The sequence below is a fragment of the Etheostoma spectabile genome, chromosome 4 (genome assembly GCF_008692095.1).
Source record: "Etheostoma spectabile isolate EspeVRDwgs_2016 chromosome 4, UIUC_Espe_1.0, whole genome shotgun sequence".
NCBI classification, from domain to species: Eukaryota; Metazoa; Chordata; class Actinopteri; order Perciformes; family Percidae; genus Etheostoma; species Etheostoma spectabile.
Genome location: NC_045736.1, coordinates 28,451,201 through 28,477,145, shown reverse-complemented (window position 1 = coordinate 28,477,145; position 25,945 = coordinate 28,451,201). Strand labels below are relative to the sequence as shown.

The 25,945-nt window shown below is 42.1% G+C and overlaps 1 protein-coding gene and 1 long non-coding RNA gene across 3 annotated transcripts in view; one reads left to right on the top strand and one right to left on the bottom strand.

The window, feature by feature from the left end:
- The window catches only part of LOC116687860 (uncharacterized), a 32,801-nt gene extending 11,897 nt beyond the window's left edge, over positions 1–20,904 (bottom strand). Inside the window, exon 1 of the long non-coding RNA XR_004331648.1 lies at positions 20,714–20,904. This is a non-coding gene — a long non-coding RNA (uncharacterized LOC116687860). The remainder of the gene's footprint in view (positions 1–20,713) is intronic.
- pdzrn3b (PDZ domain containing RING finger 3b) overlaps positions 35–25,945 on the top strand; it is a 95,249-nt gene continuing 69,338 nt past the window's right edge. The window contains exons 1-3 of one of the 2 annotated variants that reach the window (XM_032513545.1): positions 36–862; positions 6,226–6,312; positions 8,679–8,786. In XM_032513545.1, coding sequence (XP_032369436.1) covers positions 149–862; positions 6,226–6,312; positions 8,679–8,786 — 909 coding nt within the window. In that variant the 5' untranslated portion in view covers positions 36–148. Of the gene's footprint in view, positions 863–6,225; positions 6,313–8,678; positions 8,787–25,945 lie in introns of both variants that reach the window. The other variant, XM_032513546.1, reaches the window with a different exon arrangement.

Genomic DNA, 25,945 nt, shown 5'->3' with positions numbered 1-25,945 from the left:
ACCAAAAGTCTCGGTCAATTAGAAGAGTTTAGACATTGAGGGGAGCTTGTACTTGTAGTCGGTCTGTGAGCGCTCCACTGATGACCATCTAAAAACTCAGATCTGCGGGGGTGGGGAGTCGACAAGTTTGGATTAGGACTTGAAAAACATGGGATTCGAGCTGGACCGCTTCAAGGGGACCGTGGACCCGGATTTTAAATGCAACTTGTGCAATAAAGTCCTGGAAGACCCTCTGACGACTCCGTGCGGCCACGTCTTCTGCTCCGGCTGCGTGCTGCCCTGGGTCGTCCAGCAGAGCAGCTGCCCCGTCAAATGTCAGCGGATCTCAACCAAAGAGCTGAACCACGTCCTGCCTCTGAAAAACCTCATCCTGAAGCTGGAGATCAAATGTGACAACCACGCGAGGGGCTGCGATGCGGTGGTGAAGCTGCAGCATCTGGCCGAGCACGCCGAGATGTGCGACTACTCCCCGGAGAAGTGCAGGAATAAAGGATGCAACGAGGTGCTTAGCCTCCGGGACATGGATGCTCATATGCGGGAGACTTGCGACTACAGACCGGTGGGGATATGCGAGAGCGGCTGCGGATTGATGCTCACTCGTAGAGAGCAGATATTAAACAGCCACTGCTGTATGAGAGCCCTGAAGGCGCACAACAGCGCGCTGCACTGCAAAATTATCAGCCTGGATAGAGAGTTCAAGAAGCAGACTATTAAAGCCAACAAGCGAGAGAAGTCACTCCTGGCACAACTTTCCGCCGTGCACACCGAGCTGCAAATGACAGCTCTGAAATATCAGAAGAAATTCACAGAGTACAGCGAGAGGATCGATTCCTTAACCAAGACCGTGGCTTTCTCCTGCAAGGTAAGCTGTATATACTTTCAGGGAGCACTTGTAACTTTCCCCACCTTCTAATCCACAGTTACTTTCTCCCTGTCACTGAGGGGAAACCTGCAATATTAGCAATCTAAAATTAAAAAAGACGCCTAAAGGACTACCTCTAGGCCTACTTCTATGTGATTCCCAAAAGTAGGCTACATTCTGAGAGTCTAGACCCAGTTAGTGGTCTACATTTTCTCCCTAAATATATCAGAAACATACACAGTAGCCTAGTTTGGTCCATCTAAACTACAACTGTTCCAGGGTCTTAATATAACTTTTTAAAATATTTCTCAAGCTATTTTGCTTGCTCTCTGGGACTTGGGATCTCAGTTTACTGGACCTCCATATTGTTTGGATAGTTTTTTTTTTTTTAACAAAACCCCAGATTAAAGTCTAACTTTTTTGAGGATTTATCTGAGGATTGTAGGCCTACTGCTTGGAAATCAAGTTTTCAGGAGTCCTGCAGTGCTCCCAAGTTTGTTTCTTCACTGTCTGCCTTGAGACATCGATGTCAGCTGTGCCTCTGGCCAGCTGGCAGTCAAATGGGGGAGGGCCAAATATTTACTGCACTACTGTACACAACTAGAGCCAGGTTCCAGTTATATTGCCTCCACGCAGCATGCTTGTTTGAGGTTTTCTGTCATCGAATGTTCACCCTTTTCCCGAGACAATCATAACACATTAGAATCATGGATAGAGGAGTTACTGGCACCACAGTTCCACTGAGTGTTGTGGAAGACAGTGAATATGAGTATCAACATTTGGGAAGGCTAAAAGTCCTTTTGAAAATGTTTTGTGGATTCTGCACACTGGGATGTTGGGACATTTGTTCCCATCCACCTACAGTGATACAATATGTCGGATTTCTGATGGTCACTGGTTAATAATGTATCTAAGTCAGGCTCATATTGAAGAAAAGGTCCATAAACCCTGGTGTAAGGGTGTTTTATGATTCAAATTCAAAAACCTAATGCCTCCTTTAATGACCAATTATCAACATCATAAAGGATACAGGAGTTCATAAGTCAGTTAATAAATTGAATTAGTGCATGGTGGTTGCTCTGCTGCTGGGATCAGCAGACGGGAGTGTCCCCCTGTAATCAGGCTAAGTTATAAAATCTGTCCAAGAACAGGAGGAGGAGCTTTTGATTGGGCACACACTGCTGACAGTGTTACATAAAGTAATGTGGATGAATGGACACCTTTTTTGGATGTTGTCCTACTTTATTTTCATTTTTTTTAATATTTTACCTTTGAACTCCCTATTTTTGGCACTGAAGTTTCTTTTTTCACACATCTACACGTGCAAGTGACATATTTCAAAGACTTTACTCTTTTACTCTCATTTATGTATTTCTTTGGCCTTTTGTTTCTTGGTGGTTTCATTTTTTTTTTTTTTTTTTGTTATGGGCTCAGTTCCCAGTGAAATGTGTTCCGGTAGACTGGTAAATTGTGCATCAAAAGCACCGATGCGGGGAAATGGGGAAATCGCTCATGCTGGTATACAGAAGCTTGCTGGGCCAGTAGCACAGTTGATTATCATAGTTGGTTTGACAGAGGCGTTTCAGTCCCAGGCCTACCAATGAGATATATACGTTAAGTGTATTAGCTCTACTAATGTTAACTGAATGAATAAAGTCCCTTGTCGTAAAACGCCTTGAATATGCATAAAAGAAACGGGAATTGTTCCGGAAAACCACTTACATAAGAGAAAGAGCAGGCGGGGAGAAGAAGAAACTACATTTTGTGGATGATGTGGTTTGTTGGAAAGCTTCTTTTTTTTTTCTAGAAAGGCTCATTCATTGGGTCCAGTCAAGCAGAGAGCAGGATGGTCGGGTGGGAGAACTTAAATACACTCATGGCAATATGAAACAGAGCATCACAAGTAGGATTAGCTGTGAGAGGTGGGCATCTTGCAGACTGCCACTGAAACTCTCTCAGGGCCTAACATGATGTCACTGATCAATTGTTATCAGACTTGGTGACAAGTATTGCCTTTCCAACCTCTCTCACAGGGGATATTTTGACTTGTCGAAATAGGAAAAGCCCAGGTAATGACATGTATGATGGCTCTGTTCCTTTTTGAAGCCATGCTAGTGAGCCAGCATTCCCAATACCATGAACCTGGAACACTCAATGCATTTCATCCGTTACTAGCAATATTTCACAAATCCAAATTTCCACGATGAGAAGTGGCTGATGCAGATTTGTCGTGACATATTCCTTCCTCAAATCAATGTCAAAGAGGGAATCATGACAAGTAACCTACTTTAGTTTTTATTTTTATTTTTTTGCGTCTCCGTCACTCCTCGGCTTAGGCTTCCTGAGCCAGATGGAGGATTTTAATGTCATCTTTTATTATCCAGGCAGTGTGACTGTGAGGGAGATCAGGATGACCTGACTATGTGGAATAACTGACTTGAGTTTCCAGTAATAGTCCTAACACTTTTCAAACCGCTTCAGTGAGCCAGCCAGAGCAATAAAACAAAGCAAAAACAAAAAGCTCAGATCTCCGTCTGGTTGACTTCAGGGCTGCTAGAATTGCTGTCACACTTTCCATTCAGCCTCAGATCTCTATTTTGAACCGAGTTCCTCTTCAGCTGCAATGCAAGACCATGTTACTTGATGCAATGAAGAGTATACAAAAGAAAACATCAAACCGATTGAGCCTCCATTGAATTTGATCTGGGTCTCATAAGGCTAATTGTGGTCTAATTTCAAAGCATGAATCTATGAGATAATTTAACAGAATAATGTAGTCCATCAGTTATCTTGAACGCATAGGTCATAGTTATCCAGAACCAGAAGTCAATGAACACATGAGTTTTGGCTATTATATTTGAAGGTAAACCTTTTGATAGAAGACATTGATAAAGCTGCTGCTTCATTTGTATACATACAGTACCTTAGCTTCACTGAGTAATAATCCTCTTAATTGATTTGAAATCTACCAAACAACATCCTCCACAATCTGATATTTCAATTATCAGGCCACAGAGTCTCTGCCTTTTGATCACAGGCCAATAGTTTGTGAATGAATATTTTTCTTTTTCATTCTGCATTACAGTACATACACTATAATTAAATACACTATGTTAGGAGGCAGACGGAGGGGAAGCAGTTTGATGCAGGACAGACTCGGAAAGTGTGACTGTTGCTGAGGTGAAGGCTCGCTGTGAGTGTGCCAGGTCACCAGTAAGCAACGTTTCACTGCTTTGTTGTTTGCTCTCTTTCCTCAGTAACAAACTGCCCCGTTCTTCTTTTCCCATTAAAGTTAATGTTAAACGTTTGTTTACTTGACATAGGTTCCATGTGTGTCTACCCCCCCCCCCCCCCCCCCCAAGTGATGTCAGTGTTGTTATTGGTGGTAAGGACATGTTTTTTTATCACCTTGGCATACCTTTTTGTTTTAGTAAATACACAACCTCCTGAAGAGATTAACTTAATTCTTGGGGATTTGAGCTTCGCAAGATTGTTCACAGATGTGGAAAAAAAAAACTCTCCTTAATTACTCTGAGTTCATTTTAATGGCTCTCGCGGACGAAATGTAAAAAAACACCTTTAAAATCCATCCAATTTGTTTTGAGGCTTGTGGCCAATTGAGTACAACTCAAGTGGATGAACTAGCCTGTTACTTTTTTTTTGCGTTTTCACTTAATGCCCAACTGTCTTCTTGTTGACAGTAACGGCTGGAGTCACTTTAATGTGGAAGCATGTGTCGCTAATGCTGCCAAGGCACAGTGCAGGAGCACACACATTCCTGAATGGCCTGACATGCACATGATGGTCTTTTTAGAATACATGGCAGTCAGGACACTGTACATGCCAAGCTTTATATTTAGTCTTAGCCTATGTCGCAGCATACTGGAGTGGCAGCTGAAATTATGGTACCTCATAAATCCCCTCAAGTCCTGCTTGGAAAAAAAAACAGATTAAGAGCTGACTCTGTGAGTTTCTCAGTGGTTTGCATGTCATGTTGCCACTGAGTATGTGGTTCTGTTGTGTATTAATTTACATAGGACAACCGTTTGTGCGAGGGAAGGGCTGGTAGCTCTTTGGACTGGTCACTTCTTGCCTTTGGACTGGCTAAGCCTTGAAAAAAATATTCAATTGTATTCAATTCTTCTTTTTTTCACCAATATTGGGATTGGTAGTTAAATTGTGATAGACTTTTTTTATGAAATTAAACTCTAGGCCTACAGTTTTAAAGATAACTTTGACCAATAATAATCACAAAGTTATCATGAGGTCCTGTCAGAGATCTTTCGTCCCCAACCAGTCAGTTGGGGAAAAGTGAAATTTCAATTAAACTAATGACAAGTTTTCCATAGAAGAACTGATCAATTTAGCCGGCCTTTGTTAAGATATTACATGTCATTATTTAATAACATTCATATATGATTATGACATTCAGCAGTGGCCCTCTATTTGTCAATAACAATTACAATATCCAACGAACAACCCCTAATCCTACTATTGATAACTCAGCACTGGAGCTGCTTAAGCTAACGTTAGCTTCACAGATTTACTGTATGAACGGCTTCATAGCCCTAAGTCCCGATGGTCGAAATTCAGAGCTTTTTGGTTGATAAGTATAATACATAATGTAACCATGCAATTCCAACAACTCTGTCCACCAGCTCTCTGTCATATACATAACTACATAGCTAACGTTATCTGTTAGCTACCTGTCTGTCTTTTGAGAAAGACTCGCCAGTCTTTTGGTCTTTTTGTGTAGTAAGTGATGCTATCTTTCGTCAAAACCATCTGTGGCTTATTCGTCATAGTGCAGACGCAGGCAGAGAGCTTATTAACTAGAGAACAGTCAATAACAACGTCAGGCTCTTCTTCATGTGCTAACTCACAGAATTAACACCAATTAGCCAAAGCTAAGTAGAATATGCCAGCAATATGTCGGCGGTGTGTAAAACTTTAATTTCCTACACATTGGAAGATGAAGCTGTTAACTATGTTATATTGGCAAATTTAGCTCTTACAATTTGAGTTTTAAACTGTGGTTTTGATATCAAATTATTAAATAATTAATTAAAGATGCGAGCAGCATTGGACGGGCCCTCGCTCCTCTGCATGGCTAAAGCATAGGGGGCTGGCCAAACATGACCAATGAAAATAGGAACTCTCTGTTGAGTTCAATGATACAATAGTGTACATCAAACAGGTCATTAGTTTTAATTTTTTCTGCTCTTTTCGTCCTCTTGAAGTACCCAGTTGAATCATTTTGCCACTGTCCTGGAGTTAGTAATGCCTTAACATGTTATAACCTCCTGTCATCTCTGTGTTGACCTTTCTCTCTTCTGTCTGTCTCTCTGTCTGTCTGTCTGTAGGAAAGCGAGACTTTAAGCTTGACGGTTGTCCTTCTTCGTGAGGACGGATCTCTGGGTTTTAACATCATAGGAGGAAGGCCATGCGCGGTAGGTTGAAAGCCGAGCGTCTTGGAGGTTTCATCTCCCCCGGTGATCAGCCAAGTGTCATATGGCAACGCAGGAATGAATAGCACATACTTGAAGCACCACAGGCTTTCTCATTACTGACTGACACAACTTAGACAGTTGTGCATGTGTTTTCTAGTCTGTGGATAGATGGACCGCATCTATCAAGTTTTATTGTGTTTATATATTGGTCTGGTTTAGCGGATTTGGCATTACAGATTAAAAAAACTATAATTACTTTTATGAGAGTTAAATCTGGGATTATGGCTTTGGCCGCAGTTGTTTTGTCTCTAATTGAGGGGATTTCAGTGGTGAGATAAACACAGAGGAGAGGAAAGGGTCTTTTCTACCAGCCTGAACTTTTCACAGCTACTTCACTCCCTCAGGGTTCTGAGGTGAAAGTCATTAATGATGCCACACACTCTGCTGAGTGAAGGGTTGAAAATATCTCAACACTGGTTACAACTCTTCCATACATGGAGCTTCTTTCTGCAGCGAAGGTCCTATTGAAATGGCTTTCCCCATATCTGTTTCATCAGGACTGTATTCAACTGTTGCAGGGCTTTTTTTCCACTGCCACAGTGACGCACTTTTCTGCAGCGACATAGATTACCATAGTAAAACTTTTTATAGCGGGAAACTATAAAAAGATCTACACATAAAAAGCTGTGTTTTTTACCAGAGTAGATTTGCAACCTTTCTCACTCTTGTGACAGAGCCATGTATCAAACCCAACCATAAGAGAGCAGAGATAATACTTGGCTTTTGCTTTCCCTGCTTGCCTCAAATCAGCAGTCTGTGTAAGAAGCTATTCATTAAAATGGAAATAGCTAATATCCACGTAGCTCTTTGACACATGTGCTTTATGTGGCTGTTATTTTGGCATGGCTTGGTAAGAGCAATCAGCTGCCAGGTTTTGTGGTCTCTGGAAGAGCTAGTTTGACTACAACTCTGAAGATAGGGGTAGTTGTAAAGCAAATTATTAAGTTTGTCAAAAGATTTGTAGCAAAGCATAGCTGAGTTAACACGGTACTGTACATGATGCCCCTGAAAGAGAAAGCAGACCAGAAATAATGAATTAAAGTTAGCGCTGTGACTTCTGAGGTTTCTTTAAGTATCCCAATAAATTAAAGTTGCGTTGCAGAGCTCAGCAGGAGTGTAGATAGCATTTCTTGTGGTTTTAAAAAGAGTGCTTAGAGAGATGCCTTAGCTCTGATTCTGGGGTCATAGCCACAGTGTGGGACGTAGACTATCTCGTGTCCATCCAACATGTCCACATGTCAACATTTAGGCCCTTTTGCAGGCCAGAATTGCCCCTTCAGTCCTGGGAATCATCTGAAGTTAAAGCTAACCCTTAATAGAAGTCCACACTTAAAGGCCCAGTTTTAAACGTGTTTAGACACTGGGCCTTTATTTATTATCTAAATCGGTGTTGCTTGTTTACAAACCTGTCCTTCTTATGAATATTTACCACCACCGTAAATTCCAAGTATTCATTTTGGCTTGAAATTTTACATTTGCATTTACATGAACTGGGGTTAGACGCTCCATATTCATGCGCCATCTTGAAATATGTTAGTCAGTAAGGGACATCCAGCCACTGTCACTTGATAAACTCACAGGTGCTTCTTATGCTGCCAATGGGTATCGTCGCTTCCCGGCCCCTGAAAGTTTGAAGAAGGAAACACGGGGGACCACACATTCTCTTAAAACATCCGTGCACGTATTCAAAATCCAAATTTTAATAACAGGAGTCCTCTTCTTCGCCCAGAAAGAGAAAAAGGATATTGAAAAGAGCAAAAGAAAAGTATGTGTTTGTGTGCATGCATGCATGACGGAAAGGTGTGTCATTGGGTTTTGTTGGGTGAACAAAAGATGTTTTTTTTAATGTTGGTGTTTTTGATGTTATCTGACTCACAAATAGTATTTGGTTTAGGGGGAAAACTGCATAATGTTCCCAGGGTTTTTAGAAGTAACCTACCAAGTTTTATTGAGAGTTTGAGTGGACACTTCTTTTGTTAAGATGTCAGCGTATCAGATATACACTGTATTTATTTTTTAAAGATTAGTTTTTGGGCATTTTAGGCCTTTATTTATATGGAACAGCTAAAGAAATGAAAGGAGAGAGAGAGAAGGAATGACATGCAGCAAAAGGCTGCAGGGCAGAGTCAAACCTGTGGCCCCTGCGTCAAGGGGTAAACCTCTATATATTTCTGCTCCACTAGATGAGCCAGCCAGGTGCCCGTCTGCACTACATTTTGAAGATTTTTGCATTTAGAAATGTGTGTACGTCACTTTACTCCTAAACATTCCCGGAACACTGACAATAACTGCAATTCATTCCATAGGACGACAACGACAGCACTTCCAATGAAGGAATCTTTGTATCCAAGATCATCGAGGAAGGTCCGGCGGACAAGGAAGAAGGCCTTCAAATCCACGACAGAATACTAGAGGTATGTGGCCAACACTGTAGTATTTCATATGGAGGAGGTTTATGTACTGTAGATGGGGAAGTTGGATTAGATGGCAGCTGCTGTCTGCCCTATACAGATGACGACAGTGAGGAAGCACGAACCCACCCCTCAATATGGATGCTCCTTATGAATTTTGAGCTTTAACAATTTGGGTTTTTATTACAGCTCAAGAAAGTAAATCCTGCAGGCAGCAAACGTGTCAACAGATACAGTACTTCTACCAATCAACACTCAGACGAAGGCTGTGTTAAGTGGGGCATCACCGCAGATAGACCGATTTTAAAGCTGAAGCAGTGTTGTCTGTCTCTGGTTTTGCTGAGTGAGAAAGAGCCCTGTGTTAGCTTCATAGCCGACAAATCCCTTCTGACAGAGCTGTCGTGTAGCATCCTCCTCTCGCCTTGAAACAGAATCTTGTGTGGAAAGGCTAGCTCGCCCTGAGGTCAACTTGAGGGATGCGTTGAAAAACTCTACATCACAAAGGTTGCTTTTATAGAAGCGTTGTCAAGCAGACTCTTACACAATGGTTGCATTGAACATAGATGTTTATGTGGATTACAAGTGTGTATTACCGCGTGCCGCAAGATGACAAATATGGTTTGACGCAGGCTTTATTGTCAAACCTCAGTGAAAATGCCCCAGAGCTTTTTGACCGGCACATTGCTCACAGAGATGTTTGTGGAAAGTGTTTACAAGAAAAGAAGACATCTGGACTGCTCACTCTATCCTGTCATTTATGCAGTCAATACAAAAATGCCACAAGTCCTCTGGCACAAGCCTCACGCTTTGGTTCTAAATATCATGGTTGTAAGTATGGCAGCACCATAACTAAGATGTGACATGTTTGGCCTCATATACAGTATAATCATCCAGTAACACAATCAAGTGTCTCAAAGCTCACCGCTACTTGACTACAAAGGACAGCGATGCGCTCATATCCTGAAGACTTGAGGCCAACAAAAGACTCCAAGTGGGCCACATGCTGATGAGCGAAGAGAGATGAGCTCATATGTCACATGGCCGTGTACAAGTTAAACTAAAATGTGTATCTTTGCATGCATCTGCAGTGTCTGTTTTAATGAGCTTAGCCTGGGCGTGTATGAAGGTTGGGGAATCATGTTAATGGACCAGATGTTGCTGTATTTGGTTACTTGAGAAGATATCTTGGGTAAGATTTCGTGTTGAGATAGCCATTCACCCTTCATCGGCTTTAAAAAAGAAAAAAGAACAAAAAGAGTACAGATTTTGCTTTAGGATAATGCTGCACTTGTGTGTCTTGTTTTTGAGCTATTGTGGGCGAAGTCACAAAAATCTCTCCAATGAGGAGAACACTTGAGCAGAGAGGACGCAAAGAGCCTAAGGAGGTATCAAAGCACCCTATTAAGTGACCTTTTTCTTTTCAAGAGGTGAGGGATTAATAGACAAAATGCAACAAAATAAATCATTCAGCCATTGAAGTAGAAATGTATAGACCGTTCAGAGTTGGCACTTTTCATCAAATGGGAAACCTGATAGTGAAGGTGGTTCATATTTCGAAGACTCCCTCTTTGTTAGCTGCTTAAAGCAAAAAGTTCCATGTCATGGTTTTCTGACCATAATAAGAAATGCAACGTAATAACGACATGTTTGCAATTGTGTGGGATGCATCTTTTACCTCGGGTGATTGGGTCTATGAACTGGTTTACAGTGGTGAATATCGAGGGAATTGAATACAAAGCACCCAAAGGCAGTTTCATGTGGGTTGAAACCAACAGCTCTTAACTCCGACCTATTTAGCATCCTGTGTGGCACGCAGCGTCTCAGAAAAGCGGAAGCCTTAAAATTTGGTTTCTAATCACACCTTTTTTTACAGTATCAGTGGCTTTCACACATATCTACATATCTCACTTGGTGGAGGTTTGCTCCTCAACGTGGCGGGCCCAGGCTCGGCTCCGGCCTGCGGCCCTTTGCTGCGTGTCATCCCCCCTTCTCTCCCCTTTCATATCTTCAGCCGTCCTATAAATAAAGGCCTGAAATGGCCAAGAAATAATCTTAAAAAAAGAAAAAAAATTTAACCTTTTGGTGATATCCTTAAATTATTTTTAAAGACGCAGTCTTTCTTTCCAAAAGAGCTTTTGTCAGACTAACAGTCCAAAACTCTATTCAGTTTTTAATGATAAAAAAGAGAAAATCCCAAGAAGTTGAAACAGCAATTTCTTTCCTTTTATAACTGACTTAATTGATCAAGTCAGAAAGCTTCATGAACAATCTTGGATGAAGCTGAAAAGACAAGAAACATGTTTTTTTCAAGAGTGATTAGAGCAGAGTTGGGAAACCAAAAACAATAAGCTAAAAGAAGCCATAACGCACTATAGAGCTGAGGGGAACTGCATAGTTGGGTAATAACTCTCAGGGGGTTCGTCACTACCAGCAACTTCATTCACATTAGTCACACATTCAATCATTTGATTCCACGTTTAACGTAAAAAAAAAAATGGTCACACTTTACTTGCAGGTAGTGAGAGTAAGAGTGACATGACACTGTCATGAAACATAAACAAGTCATAAACGTTTATGACATAACGCTTCTTTTAGTGTCATTTGGTTACGTCATGACAGGTTAGGTTTAGGTTTCACGTGTCATGACAGTGTCATGTCACTTTAGCATAGAAAACTTCATAAAAAGTGATTAGTGCAGCTGTAAAGGTCATATTCAGAAAATTTTTAGTGTCGCCACCCTCATGATAATGGAACGATAGTGTCATTTTGACAGTCCTTCACAAGATATAGCATAACTCTTTCTGTGGGCATCAAACACTGTATCAAAAAAACAATCATGTTACATGGAGCGGTGAAAAGCGCGTTCACCTGGGGCGTCAGAGCGGTTTTCTCTACCTGTAGCAGAGGTGTTATTTCCACTAAGTCTATATGGATGCAACATGTACATGATGTTCCACGGCTCGTCACTCTATAACAGGCTCACAAGCGGGGGAGTGTGATAGCAGATGGCTGTCTTCTAACTGAGCTACAGGCTGGTATGAATCAGCACATGAATGCCTCCTTGTTCAGCCGGAAATTTTTTCTCATAAAAACCCTCGAGCTGTGTTTGCTTTCACTAGCCCCCTCGGCGAGCTAAAAAATCTCTGCCCTCTGGTCAGGATCCGTGTTTTGCCAGGATTTCATGAATAAGTTCTGATTCAGTGTTACAAGGGGATTGGTCTGGTATGAAGGACTCTGCTCCGCAGCACGGATTTTTAGATAGCTGATTGATTGTATACTTACATGTTTTTTTAGATGTCTACCATATAAATGTAATCCCAGCATTTATTTCTTTAATGGGACTTCACATTGAGCAATGCTGGAACTCTGTCAAGAGTTTGTTGCTTGCTGGGGTTTTTTTCCTAGAAAAAAATGGCCTTCAACTTTCTTCAAGCCTCTTTGCTTGTGTAACATGGCTAAACCAATGTCATAATCCCAGAACGGCCGCGCCTGAGCTCTCGGATTGGAGGGGATGTTTTCTGTGTGGGCTTTTTGAGTGTGAAAATAGGAAGAGAATGGAGACGCCTGGGCTGCTTGTCGTAAATGTCGCCTTGTAAATCCTTAGCAAACATTCTTAGGTCGAGGAGGGCAAACGGCAACAACTACTTTAAAATAAACTGACATTAAGAGAAGCCAGTTCTAATATGGAGGACACTTTTGTGTGTGGTGTGTGTGGTGTGTGTGTGTTGTGGTGTGTGGTGTGTGTGTGTGTGTGTGTGTGTGTGTGTGTGTGTGTGTGTGTGTGTGTGTGTGTGTGGTGTGTGTGTGTGTGTGTGTGTTGTGTGTGTGTGTGTGTGTGTGTGTGTGTGTGTGTGTGTGTGTGTGTGTGTGTGTGTGTGTGTGTGTGTGTGTGTGTGTGTGTGTGTGTGTGTGTGTGTGTGTGTGTGTGTGGGTGTGTGTGTGTGTGTGTGTGTGTGTGTGTGGTGTGTGGTGTTTTGGTGTGGTGTGTGCTTTTTTGGATTGAGAGGGGGCAGGAATGTGTCCCTGCTAAGATAACGTTTGTATAAAAATGTATACTGGATGCCTTTTGAATCAAAAAGTGGAGAATGCAAGGCTAAAACTCAAGAGCACCAACATTTTCATTCAGCGGCAACTGCCTGATACAAGACAGCGTCAGAAAACATGGATCAAAAATAGCAGGCGTGTTTGTGCCGGCACAGTTTTGTTACAGATGATGTAAGTTGGAATAGCTGGCAGGTACCCCTGTTCATGTAACTTGTTAGAGATGCATAATGTAGTTGTTGAGTTATTAGCTGGAAGAAGACCAGGAGAAGTTGGAGAAATGCCAGGGGTCACAATCAAGCGTGTCTGAAATGCAAAATAGGCTGCTCTAAATATAGCATTTTATTATTTGCAAAGGATATAAAATTGTGCAGAGACTTTGTAACTCCCTACACCCACATTAGCTTCATTGTGTTTGACACAACCTGTTCCCATGACCATATTGCTACAGCTTATACTAAGTATCAAAGAATCAGTGGGCTTTTGGCCTTGTTAAATCCAATGCAGATGTTTAAAACTTGAGGGAAAAAATAGTTTATTTCATACTGCAAAAATAGTGTAATGTATCTTAAGCTGCTGAGAGTAATTTAACATCTACGTATATTTAGAACGATGACACTGCTAAAGGCAGCACATCTGCAGTTTCTGACTCGTCGCTAGCTGAATGAGTTGCGAGGTTACCCACAGTGAGCCACTAAACACCTCAAACCTCCCCACAGTTACTTAAGTGTCAAGTGACCAGGCCAGACACAGCTCAAAACCCCGACAGATAGCACTTAGCAGTGACTGACTGAAATGCAAAGTGAGCTGTGTGGGAGGCTGGTCTCAAACATGCATGACAACAAACCTTTCTTCTGCAACGAGAAGGCAAGTTTGGAAGCAAAGTGCTGCTTTTTGTTGCAATTTAGATGCTTTTTTCCTTTAGATATTCCAGATAAGATTCTTATCCTTGGAGGGCTGGGATGCCATAAAGCTTAGTTTGATTATAGTTGATTTAGTAAGTGTTCAGTACTGTTCTCGCTGTATTTTATGGCATGTTGTACATCGTTGATCTCAAGTGAAATTTTACACTTTTAGTGTGTGTAAGCTCTGTATGCTTTATAAATCCACTGATTGTTATTGAGTATTGCTTCCAAAGCAGAGCACATGTAATGTCATTGTATCTGACAGTTTTCACATCTGACGATGTATTTGGCATGTCAACAACTGTAAGATTACAACTGAATTGTGTGATTGGCTGAACCCCACCGTCACTGATAAGTTGTCACAGCACATGGCATCCTCAGCAGGACATGTGCCAAAAGTTCCCCAGGCGTTATTTTTGACCCGGAGGGCTGTGAGAAACAGACATAGAAGTTATTTCCCTAAGGGGGATCACATGTTGTTTGGCATTCTTAGGCAAGAAGTAGGCCTTTGTCAGGCTCTTTATTGGATTTTGGCCCCTGTGCAAGCAGTGTGTTTATTCCCCAGATGGGCAAACTGAATGTGGCACTGCTCTGTTTCTCCTGCCTGGGTCTACACAGGATGAATCCACCCCAGGCTAAGAAGGCCAATCTTAGCAGCGAGTCACATTCCTGTGCCCCGTGGTCCAGCTGAGGCAGGAGCAGGACATTAAATCAAATCTAACTTTTAAGAGTCCATAATCAGCTTCTGGTGGTAGCCGCTGCCGTATGCAGAGCGGGTTTTAAGAAGTGAGGACAAGCACACCTTTGTTTTCCACTGCTCGGGGGTCGTTGGCGGGGGAGGAGGGGGTTTAAGATGTGGAGACGTCAGTCTAGAGATGGTGTGAGGTGAGCTTATGCCTCGCTGCTGCCAGAAGGCTGCTTTTGTCTCTGTCCCTCCACACACACACAGAATATTGTATTTTCCACTCGGTTTAAACAGCTTGTGTCCTCAAAGGCAGACGGCGCTTGATGATTTTTTTGCGGAGACATAGAGTCTGGGCCTACCGTAACTGTGTTTGCTCTGCTCCAACACAGTCTCGCCAGACTCCTTGTCCATTGGAGCTAGTGGGTTAATATATAGCTCCTAAAAAGTTTAAAGCAGGCAGAAATAGACAGGTGTAATTGAGGCAAATTATTCTGCCAATCAATCACTCTTCTTGTGTAAATGGGTCAGTAACAATTGTCTCAGGTTGCTCTGCCAGCTGCTTCTCATGTCAGCCTTACCCCAAGCACAGACTGCCCACCGACTCCTAATTAACTACCCTCAATTAAACCCTAATAGGCTGATTAACAGACCCTTAGTTGTGCTGTAATGGCCTGTCGTTTCCTCCCAGTGCCCCTCTGAAATGCATCCTGACTGCAGCATGTTAATCACCTCTCTCTCTCTCTCTCTCTCTCTCTCTCTCTCTCTCTCAAAGTTTTCATGTTAATTTGAGCAACTAATATGAGTTTTCAGTTCCCTGTATCATTTCCAAGTGCATTTTAATTAGGAATTCATCAAATAAAAATATATGTCTGCCAAAGTGACCCCAATCTGTCCGCAAACCAAGAAACCCTGTGTACGTACACTGTATGTGTATCAGTGCTGCACTCTACTGTAGTCCTATGCCAGTCTTCTGTTCAACTGCACCAAAAATAGCGCAGCATGTCAATGTCCCTTTCTCAATATTTGAGGTGATAACAGTAAAAATCTCACAAGGGAACAAAACAGAAATAGAAAACAGTGGCATGATTCTAAAACCATCAGCTAAAGGAAAGCGTTGACAGTTTTTTTCTTCATCCATTGTGCAGACCACAGTTTGAAACTCTGTGCTCCCAACATTAAAGAAGTTGTAAATCTTTGTGCTGGTTTCCTGCTGCAGAGGAGCCAGGGATCTTGAAGGCCTTCCTTACTGGTCTGTGTAAGCTTTAGGGACAGTCAGCAGAATTGAGTCGAGACAGTAAAATACTTCCCCATGGTGGTTTTGTCAAATAAACTTAGAGTGCTTAACATTATAACTATATAGAGGGAGTTTTTCCACTTAGAGCTGATAGATAATGGCATTATGGCAAACATAAAAATGAAATGGGGGACTGGTGATTAAGGGAATGCTCCATGAAGGGAAATCGGTTATATGAAAGAAACAGGCTGCCAAGCCTCGGCAGTAGACTTAGGGCTGGGCCATATATCGATACAATATCGATTGTGATATGAGACTAGATATCGTCTTAGATTTTGGATATCGTAGTATTGTGATATGACATAAGTGTTGTCTTTTACTGGTTTTAAACCCCGCATTACAGTAAAGTTGGATACTTTTCTGAACTTACCAGACTGTTCTAGCTGCTCTATTATTTGCCTTTTCCCCACTTATACATCATGTCCACATAACTGATGATTATTCATCTAAAATCTAAGTGTGAAGATATTTTGTCAAAGCACCAATTGTCAACCCTAAAATATCGCCGCAATATCAATATTGAGGTTTTTGGTCAAGAACATGGTGATATCTGACTTTCTCCCTATTGCCTAGCCACTTGTAGACTTAAGAATAAATCACAAGATGTTGACATGCATGCAGCTTTGTTTGTAGAATTTGTGTTGTTACATTTTAAAGTTTTTAAATAGAAAGTCAGTAGAACAATGCCTTCAGTCTTTTCTCTTCTGACCCAACAATTGGAGTTTTTTATGACCAACATTATTATGATACACAGAGGGAGTTTCCTGATTTATTATACAGATTCCGTGTCTCACTAGTTGGTGGCAGACTCTGTCACACATGTATTTGGTTCTATGGAAATGGCTATGGGCTGACAGTGATTTAAACATGAGTTTGTGAGGCATTTTATGATCCAACATGGGTCCCTCAGTAGATTATAGGCTATAGATTTCCCTCATCAATCAAAATGCCAGAGTTTGGTTGTCTTCATCTCGTATGGAACCATTGCAGTTTTTGCTCCAGTCCAGTGAGATGATAAAGTGGACTTCATTTCTTTTCCAGCAGCTATGTATGACTTTAATCCCAACTCACTGTTAATCATGTACAGTAGGTTCTGCTCATTTATTTTTTTATTTTTTTTGCTCCGTGACATTACCAGTGCAACATGAACTAAAGCCACAATAGAGCGCCACTTACTGTGCTCCGTGGGCGCTACAAAAACCATAACTTTTTGATAAATTTGGAACCGAATCTTTCAAACGATTCCAAGTTGGAACCGGTTCTCGATGCCCAATCCTGCAGTATTCCTCAGAGCTTATGAAGGTGCAAGACTTACTATCAACATGCAACAGGGCAATTCAGAGGAGAGCAGGGTCCGAGATAATGAGATCGCAGTGTAGTACACTCAATCTCTTCCTAATGCAAATGAGTCTGACCATCTTAGTTAGTTTAGGTCACGAGTAAGCATTTCTGTAGCTAGAGTTGTGTAGGCTGTGATTTTTTTTTTGTTACAATAACCATTTAACTTGCAGTGTGGAAAAGTCTATAAAAATCCCCCTATTGGCAGCACTTCATGCATTCTGTCTTACTATTTGTTCATTTGACAGGTACAGTACTTCTGCTGATCTAAAGCTAATTCTCATTTGTGGTTAAAAAAACAAAAAAAGAAGCAAGATGACTTTTCCGTTATGAATCACTCGTCCCGCCCGTTAACTGTAAGGCCCCGTTAGGACTTAACAGATGCAAAACACACAGGGTTGACATCACCGTACATAATTGTCCCTCCTGTAAATGACAGATGTTCAGTAAAACAATACCTGAGCTAATATCTGAGCTAATTTGAATACATGTGTGTGTACAGTAGTCCTGCAGTGCACAATTAATATGCACACCTGCTCTTTTTCAACGTGAACTTGATGAGCATCCCCTTTCTGGATAGAGAATGGTGAAAGGCCTATATGGTTCAACTGGCAGTGATGGGCCAAAGCAAAGAAGCGGATCCGGTGTCCCCGATCAAAATGTGTTCTCCACTCCGACGGATCCTGACGACACATCCCGCTTTAAATGTGTTCCCCATTCATCTCAAATGAGCTCCCATCCATTCATCAGCCAACAACAAGCGGAACTGGTGGCCGCAGCGCTTCCTTTTCTCATGCAAATGTGTGCAAATAGAAAACATTGTTGATCAGTGTGCTTTTCTGCCTCTGTTACGCCGCTTTGCTCTGGCCTTTCTCTTGTTCCCCTGAGAGAGATGTTCCCATTTCAAGTGTTACCTCTCCGTCTCATTCAAGACTTCCTCTTTCTTTTTGACAAACAGCCTGGAGGAATGGCTGTCGCCGGCTCATTGAGCAAGCTTTTCAGCTATCAGGCATAGGGAGAAAAAGAGAAAGAGAGAGATGTTCTGCAGGCGCCTCGCTCAGACATCCCCACTCATGTCTTATTCCCCCCCCCACCCCCCACCCCAAGGATGAGTTATTCTATAGTGGCAAGTAAAGCTTGCTCTCTCCACATATTCCCTTTTTTCTGAGTATATACAGGTGCTTTCCTTGCAAGTGCAGACTTCTCTGCCTTTTAATTCCACCTGTATATACGGTGATATATGCCACATGTTCTGTATTCAGTAATCAGAAAAATATCTATAGCTTTTTGCTTTACAGAATATGACTGGACATAGCTTGAAAGAAAGCACTATAATTTTGAGGCCGCCTGTGAATAGTTGATATTCTGCATTTCAGCATGAGCTTGCAGTTCTATTAAACTGTTTTATCACAAGCACATGTTAAATAGATTGCCTTTTCCATTCACTCTGATCTACAGCGCATTTTGTCCTTTTCTCATAATGGTACACCTTGTATTTGGGGTTGAATAGGTTGTGTCCACAAATCTGTGTAGATTATGACATACGATCGTGCTTAGGCAGAGAAAATAACTGGCGGGCTCGGGAGAAGCCCAGGACCACCGGCTGAGAGCACAGAGCACTGTGCCAACGTCAATGCCAAGGTGTCAATAAAGATACCTTCACTTCCCGCTAACAGAGGGGTGCTTTGATTAGAGCCACAGCAAGAATATGTAGCATTTAATCAGAGAGGTATGCCAGCAGATGCACAGTGGCAGCCATTTTGTCTGCATCTTGGAGTGAGATTCAAAGAGATTCCCCCCGTCTTTCCTCCATATTCCAGCCGAGCGCTTGGCCAAATGCGTGATTGATATGTGCAGGTGGTAAAGGATATATCCCAGAGTAAGAGTTCCCTGCTAACTTGAAAGAGAATTTTTTCCCTCCTTGCCATCTTATGAAAACAGTAGTCTCAAAGCAGAAAGTCGGATCAGGCCAGGAAAAGAAAAACAAGTGGAATTTAACTTCTAAGGCCTCTAACGTCATGCCTATCCTGGCTGGACAATAGGCCTTTGTAATTGCATTGTAGACTCTTTTTCAACACCATAAGCCAAGCTGCTTTAGGCTTACTTTTAAATACAAGGCAATTTAGTTTTTGGTCACTACAGTTTCCACAATCCCCTCGTCTGCGACAGTTTACCCTGAAAACAAATGGAAGGAGGAGGCAAGTGCCAAGAGGGAAGATGGAAAATGTATTACCTGGTAAAGCAGGGAGCCTTTTCTCCTGCAGAGTGCTGATGTGTTTTGGTTTATGTGTGCACCGGTGAAAGACGGGAGAGTCCGCACAGGCTAAAAAGAGTTTTGTGAGATTCAACTGGGATGCATGTACCTGACAGATGAGATGACAAAAATAAGGGTCCTGGTTCGGTTTATGGTCTAAAAGGAGACTGGATTTGGTTGTGTCCATTTACTCTGAATATTGGATATAATTTATCCCACAGAGGGCCTTCTCTCTCTCTCTCTGAATGTTAACGTCAGCGTTAGAGTTAACCAACCTAATCCTCCTTGACTTCTGCTCTGTCTAGCATTGCTATACACAAGATCACCAGCATCGCGATACGACCTAAATTTACACCAGATAACTTCTCTTTTGTTTTCATATCGTGTGCCACCATCTCGCCTTATTCTGCTAGGACACGCACTCTTGGCGATAACAGAACAAGAACACAACCTGGAAAATATGAGAGCTCAGGAATCCAGCCACCTGAAGCAGAACTGATGTAGATAACGCAGAATTTGGCCATAATGATGGGAAAATGGCATCTCTCTGTTGGGCTTTGGAATCCTTCATGACTTAATTCTTTAATTTTATCCCAGCATTTCTACAGTATTTCTCAGAGAGGTTGCGAACAACCTAGCCTGGTTTTTAACACTGTGGCCTCTCATGTCTCTCCTCTATATCAGGCCAGCAGCTGCTGTCTCTCAGCAAAGGCATGTTGACTAGCGGGGCTTGGCTTCCACACACACCGGATCTTACACAAGGCCCTTTATTTTTGGGCTTATGACTTAGAAGAAGAAAAAAAAACACACCCAGCTCTATCTGTGATTTTTATTAGTAGAACAAACAAAAAAATGTATTCATGAAAGGAAACCTTGAATGTCTGGACCAAATATGGTTTGTGCTGCATAGCTGCTGTCTTACCCAGCATTTGAAGATTTAGACAAGGTATCACAGGTAAAGGGTGTGCGTTTTGCTCCACAACTCAAATTCCTTGAATCGGAGCCAAAGAGATGTAAGCCCTCTCCCAGCTGTCCCTTGGCACATCAAGACAAGACCTTTTATCAGATTTTTGGAAAGTTTGAGTTGGCGCTGTTTGTACAGTACTGCTGCAGCCCTGTCTGTTCACAGACAGCAGCCTTAAACAGCATTGGGGCCAGCGGCTCTGGGACCGTCATCCAGGACAAACCCCTACATGTGTAGGAACAGATCAACATTTTTTTCTTTGGTATGCCACCGCTCAGTTTTTTCCCCCCAGATTCAATGGTTGCAATAATATTTTTGAACATTACGACTACGTGTTAAGCTTGCTGTGGAAATAAGAACCACGTGTAGCCGTTTTCTGCACATAAAGGTATAGGTTAATGAAAATGAAAGCTTCTGTGTTTCATCTGGACCTCCCCACCGTCCCTTACCTCCGAGAAGCCGACTTGCTCCTGCAGACAAACCACAACCGCAGCGCACAATGCCAACACACTCTCCTGCCCCCAGAAAAGCATTTTGCCTCCTGCAAGAAACAGTTCCTTTTCCAGAAGTCACATAATTCAAACAATAATTAGGAAGTGTTCAGGGCACTGACTAGCCCGCGAAAGTTCAAGTTTTAGGTGGGGGTTAGAAAGAGAAGTGGTTCCAGACTGTTAATGTCTGTCACAGCAGAGTCAGATTCCTGTGATTATTTTGGAGCAAAGGTCCAAATAAACCCCGTGTGGGTCACGACCTTACTGATCTGAACCAAATGTGCTGTGCTTTGTGACCTTTTGTTGAAAGACTCACTGTGCAGAGTGGCTCGATGTGAGCGACAATAGATGTTTTTTTTCCCCACTATTGCTGTCTGCCCCAGCTCTTCTCGGGCAGAACATTCCAACAGAGAGAACAGGGCCGCTCACAGGCCCGACTTCATCCGCTCAGTTTGTTTACTCAACATCATTTGTCATGAAGTCATCGGGCAGGTTTTTAGACAAATACACAAATCCTTACTTGAGCCAACCTTTTAAAGGCTCGTTCCAAAATGTGTCTAGACAAATGCCTTTCTCATCCATCACTTTCAATTTGCAAGTGCTAAGTGAGTGGACTCGGTTTTCATGTCGCCCGCAGCTGCATTGAAACTGTGGACATCAGCATGTACACTACACATACATTTAAGTGAGCAAACACTGTTCATTATCACAAGAGTTCTTTGAAGTGCGAGTGATTCATCAAGTGGCGAAAGTCAACACTTTCAAACATGTTCAAAGCCTGAAGGACTCCTTTAAGCGTGCTGCAGCCCTCTCCCTGCTTTACTATAACTGAACAATGTACATGGCGCTCCAAATCTAGTCAATATTTTTCTAAGTGTGTACATTACAGGCCGACAGAGCTCTGATCAAACGTTTCTTTCATCTCTGACCTTCCTCTGACTCGACTCAAAGAAGCCTCAAACCAGGCTGGGGGTAATCAGATGTCAGGCTGGGTGTTCGCTAGGGACTTGAGCACAGCTTCATACGTGGAGGGCCAAGGCTTTTGACCTCCCCCCCCGTGGCCTACCTAGCCGACTCCATGTTCAAATCCATTGAACATGCATAGTACTACCCAGATCCTTTGCAGTGTAATTCAAATGCTCCTAAATCAATTATTCAACAAGATCATGCGCTCGCTGTGTAATGGCTGTAAGTAGCATGCTTGGCAGTACCCGTCAGTTAGCAGTAAACTGACTTTTCTTTTTTTCTGTGCTACTATAATTGTAACCATTTGTAATCCATTTCTGTAACCATAAGGTATCTAAGAATAGCTAAAACATGGCTCTGCAGGATTAGAAAAACAAATCGTTACCTTTTTTGTGCGTTGAAAAGAGCACGCCAACACTATGAGGTCAAGGGCAATAAAACGTCCACCACTGGTACCGGCATGTCAAGAGCGAACTACAGTATAAGATTTCACAGAACGCTTACATTCTAGCACTCCGTGTTTACAGACAAGAAGGGGGATTAACTTTGCTATTACAATCCCTGGAAATGCTTTCTCAGACATTTTCTTACACTCATTTGTCTGGCAGTGAAAACTAAATCAACATCGTTCATAAATGGCTGCTGTGGTTATGTGTCTTCTTCCTATTTGAGCCTCGCTTGGCTGTGTTTCGCGGCCCATGAATTAAATTACATGATGCAGAAACTCTAGGGGGCCAGACTGGAGACTCCACTCACTCAGCGGTGAGGGGCGGTGAAATAACCCTTCTGGTTTGCCTTTTCCAAGAGGATTCTGTGCCATCACGCTGAAATGACAAGTAGCCGCTCCTGACTTTGAAAGCCTCGCACTCTCTTTCTCTCTCTCTCTCTCTCTCTCTCTCTCTCTCAGCCTTTCTTTTACTGTTTTCTCAGATGGTTCTCTCCTCATCGTGAGCACACATTTGTTCTATCGTCCCCCAACCTCTGATTAATCAAGTATGACTCTCCCTGGAAAAAATGCAACTTGGTGGTTTTGTTGCTGCGTTTCTTGTCAGTGTGTCCACATGTGTAATCTTTAGAGCTAAATATTAAGTCTGGACGTTGGGAAAAAGTTTTGTTAAAGTGTCCATCCTGAATACTAGTTATTGTAATCTTGCATCCAAGCATTGATAATTACACAATAAAAACCAAACCAAAACCATTGAGTTGTAATGTGACGGACACATGCAAGTTAAAAAGTACACCTTGGTAATGAAGTGCCGGGTACTGTAATACTCCCAGGATGTCTGTGGTCTAGCATCTCTGCAATCTCCATGAAGCTCAGTGTTGTACATATTGTTGTAAAGAGAAAACAAACTTGTATGAGAGAGGTTTGAGTGCCAAAGAGAAGGTTGGTTTGGATAGAAACACAGCATATCACGCTGGATATCATTTACATTACTTCAACGTCCCCTAAGCAATGTTGGGTGACGTTACTTCTTGTTGAAGTTAGAAGCATTTTCAAATAAAACACTAGCTTGCCCTTCCCTCCTCCTCATCCCGTCCCCTCACCCGCTTAGAGCACCTTTAAACAAGGATTACGGTAATCTTCAACGCCCATCACCTGGCTGTAATGTTGCCCCTGCTCCCCTTGTTGTCGTATCTTTGGGGGAAACCGTTACATGGGCTTTCACAGCTGACTGAGTTGAATTTGTCCAGCTTGTACACGGAAAGTAAAAGTCAACTTAGAGAGGTAAACTGCCTTCCCCTTATCACAAGAACAAGAATCATCCAGCTGGAACCAGAGGAGGAGCGCTCGTTTATGAACCTATGATTCACTTTAGTCAATTAGCTTGTTCAGCTTGTTCGTACAACAAAGCTTTTTATACCTCAAAAATATCTTGCCTTTGTGCTGTTCATTCCAGGGCCTAATCTGTAAATTGTAAACAAGCATGTCTTTAAGGAGAAGCCCAGGGCCCTGAACAAAGAATGGGGGGGGGACATGTCATGAGAAAGTAATCAGGAAGACCAAAAGATAAAGTTGACTACACTTTGAGGTAAGATTCAAAGAAGGATAATAACACAAACCTTTTTCTTTCTCTTGGACACATATCATTTATAACCTGCAAATTGTAGCCATAAATCAACTGTGTATATAAAATTAAGTTTCAAGCAGTGCCAAAATCTTGGCATGTCAAGCTTAATTACTCATTTTTCCACATCTAAACCCCATGGTAGCACAGTGTGGAAATATTGTGGCAAGGCATGCTCGCGGAATGCATCAATTAGATATTTGGGTTTTTTAAACTATAAAGAAGCCTGTGTGCGCGGCTCAGGCTTGTAGGATTTGTTAGTTTAAAGCAAGTACAACATGCTCAGTATGGGAGATTGAGATAGGAAATGAGTCTTGTTTCAAATTCTTTCCCTTGTTATTGTTACTGACCTGCTGCAATGGAGCGCACTTTGTCCACTTGAAATATCGATACTTTTGTCATATATTTTTCCTGAACTGAAAAACTGTTGCAGATGCTCGAACAAACGTGGGTTGCATTGCTGGCTCAAGATATTATCTGGACAAACAGGTTTTTTGAGGTGCAACATTTCCACTGTGAAGGGTTGTGCTAAATGGCCACGTTGTACACTGATTAGAAAGTGTGACATCACTAGCTTGTCAAGTCTGTACAAAGATCGTGTCGAGGGTACTGAAAGGAGCTTTGTATACTGTAAAACACGCAGTGACAAAAGAGGGAACAGTGTATGTCTGGTCAGTGTAGAGAAAGCTTGAGAAAACATTCCTGTACAGCTTCCCATCTGGAGCACATAAAAAGGGCTACAAAACCATATTGTCAAAAGAAAATATGAAGGAGACAAAGAGAGGAGTGGAATTAAAACAGCATCTCCCTATTCCTGCTGGTTTATTCAAAAGCTGTAGTGCCTGGGGGCTGTTTGCTGGCTCTCTATCTGCTCTATTGCTCTACACATCCCTCCGGTTCTGCTTATCTAAGCACATCCAGTACGGTCCAGTTTTTGACCCACTGTTCACTTTCAGCCCCAATGTATTGTCATTTAAGCTGTTTGTGTCGTCCATTGTGAGTGTGGTAAAAGGCTGGCAGCACGGGGACCACCAAGGAGAAGGGAAGGGCCAGTTAGGTCTGCTCCAGAATACAAATGCCCTGATATTAAAAACATCCATCTATCCATCCCTCCATCCATTTGCTTTGAAAAGTCAATTTACATTAGGATCAGTTATGTCCTGAATATCTAAATGTATCTAGTGTTTTTTTTTCATCTTTCACTCAGTGTTACTCACCAAAACATATTGACCCCAGTTACCCTTGACATTCAGTGTGTCTTGGATGAGATGCAACCAAAAAGCAGATAAAATAACATTGCTCAAACCACCTCCCATGGAACTACTCTGATTTGCATGTAGCCATGGAAAACCAAGAAGGATGCAATTAGATTAATGATCTTGCTAAAGGAAAAATATGTATTTGTGCCAACTTAAGTGTACATAACCGCATAATAAACACAATGGATTTCTTTCCTTGTGTAATATTTTTTGACATATTTTGATTTGTGTATATTTTTACATAAATAATTCATCTAGCAGTCTTTTTCTTCCCTGTTTGTGTTGGGGCTTTGCTGGGATTCTTGTGTTAGCATTAGTAACAGTCAATCAGTTACATAGTGGAAAAATTATGGATGTCATGTAGTCCCCTTTTCAGTATATCCACATGGCCTATCTTTGAGGTAAATGCTCTTTCTTATTACATGGGCGATTTGACGTGCTAGTAGCTAATGCTGGGATCAGGCTACATAATAGTTTTGCCTGTCAAGATGGTAACTGTGTCAAATTGCGTGATCATACAGTCATAATTTATTTTCTTGTCTTGACCAGAAGTCTTCTATACTTCATTTCCAAGATGTCTATGGTTGTGCATTTTGGTGATTATTGGATCGTGACATGTCAGCAGTGAGCTTGGCAAGGTTACTATCATGCTCTGACAGATCTGCAGCCATATTCATTTTATTCCAGCTCGCTCGGCTGACTCATCCCGCCTTCACAGCTTTGGATGGGACCAGCTGGGAGGCTCGCATGTCGCAAGCACATTATAAATGTGTAGAGCAAGACTCACACTGCCAGTAGAGATCTAATTTTTCCATTGTCCATATCCTTGATGTGTCAGTTGGATCTCTTTATCGTTTTGAGTAACGGGCTTGAGACTAATGGATGTGGTGGTGGTG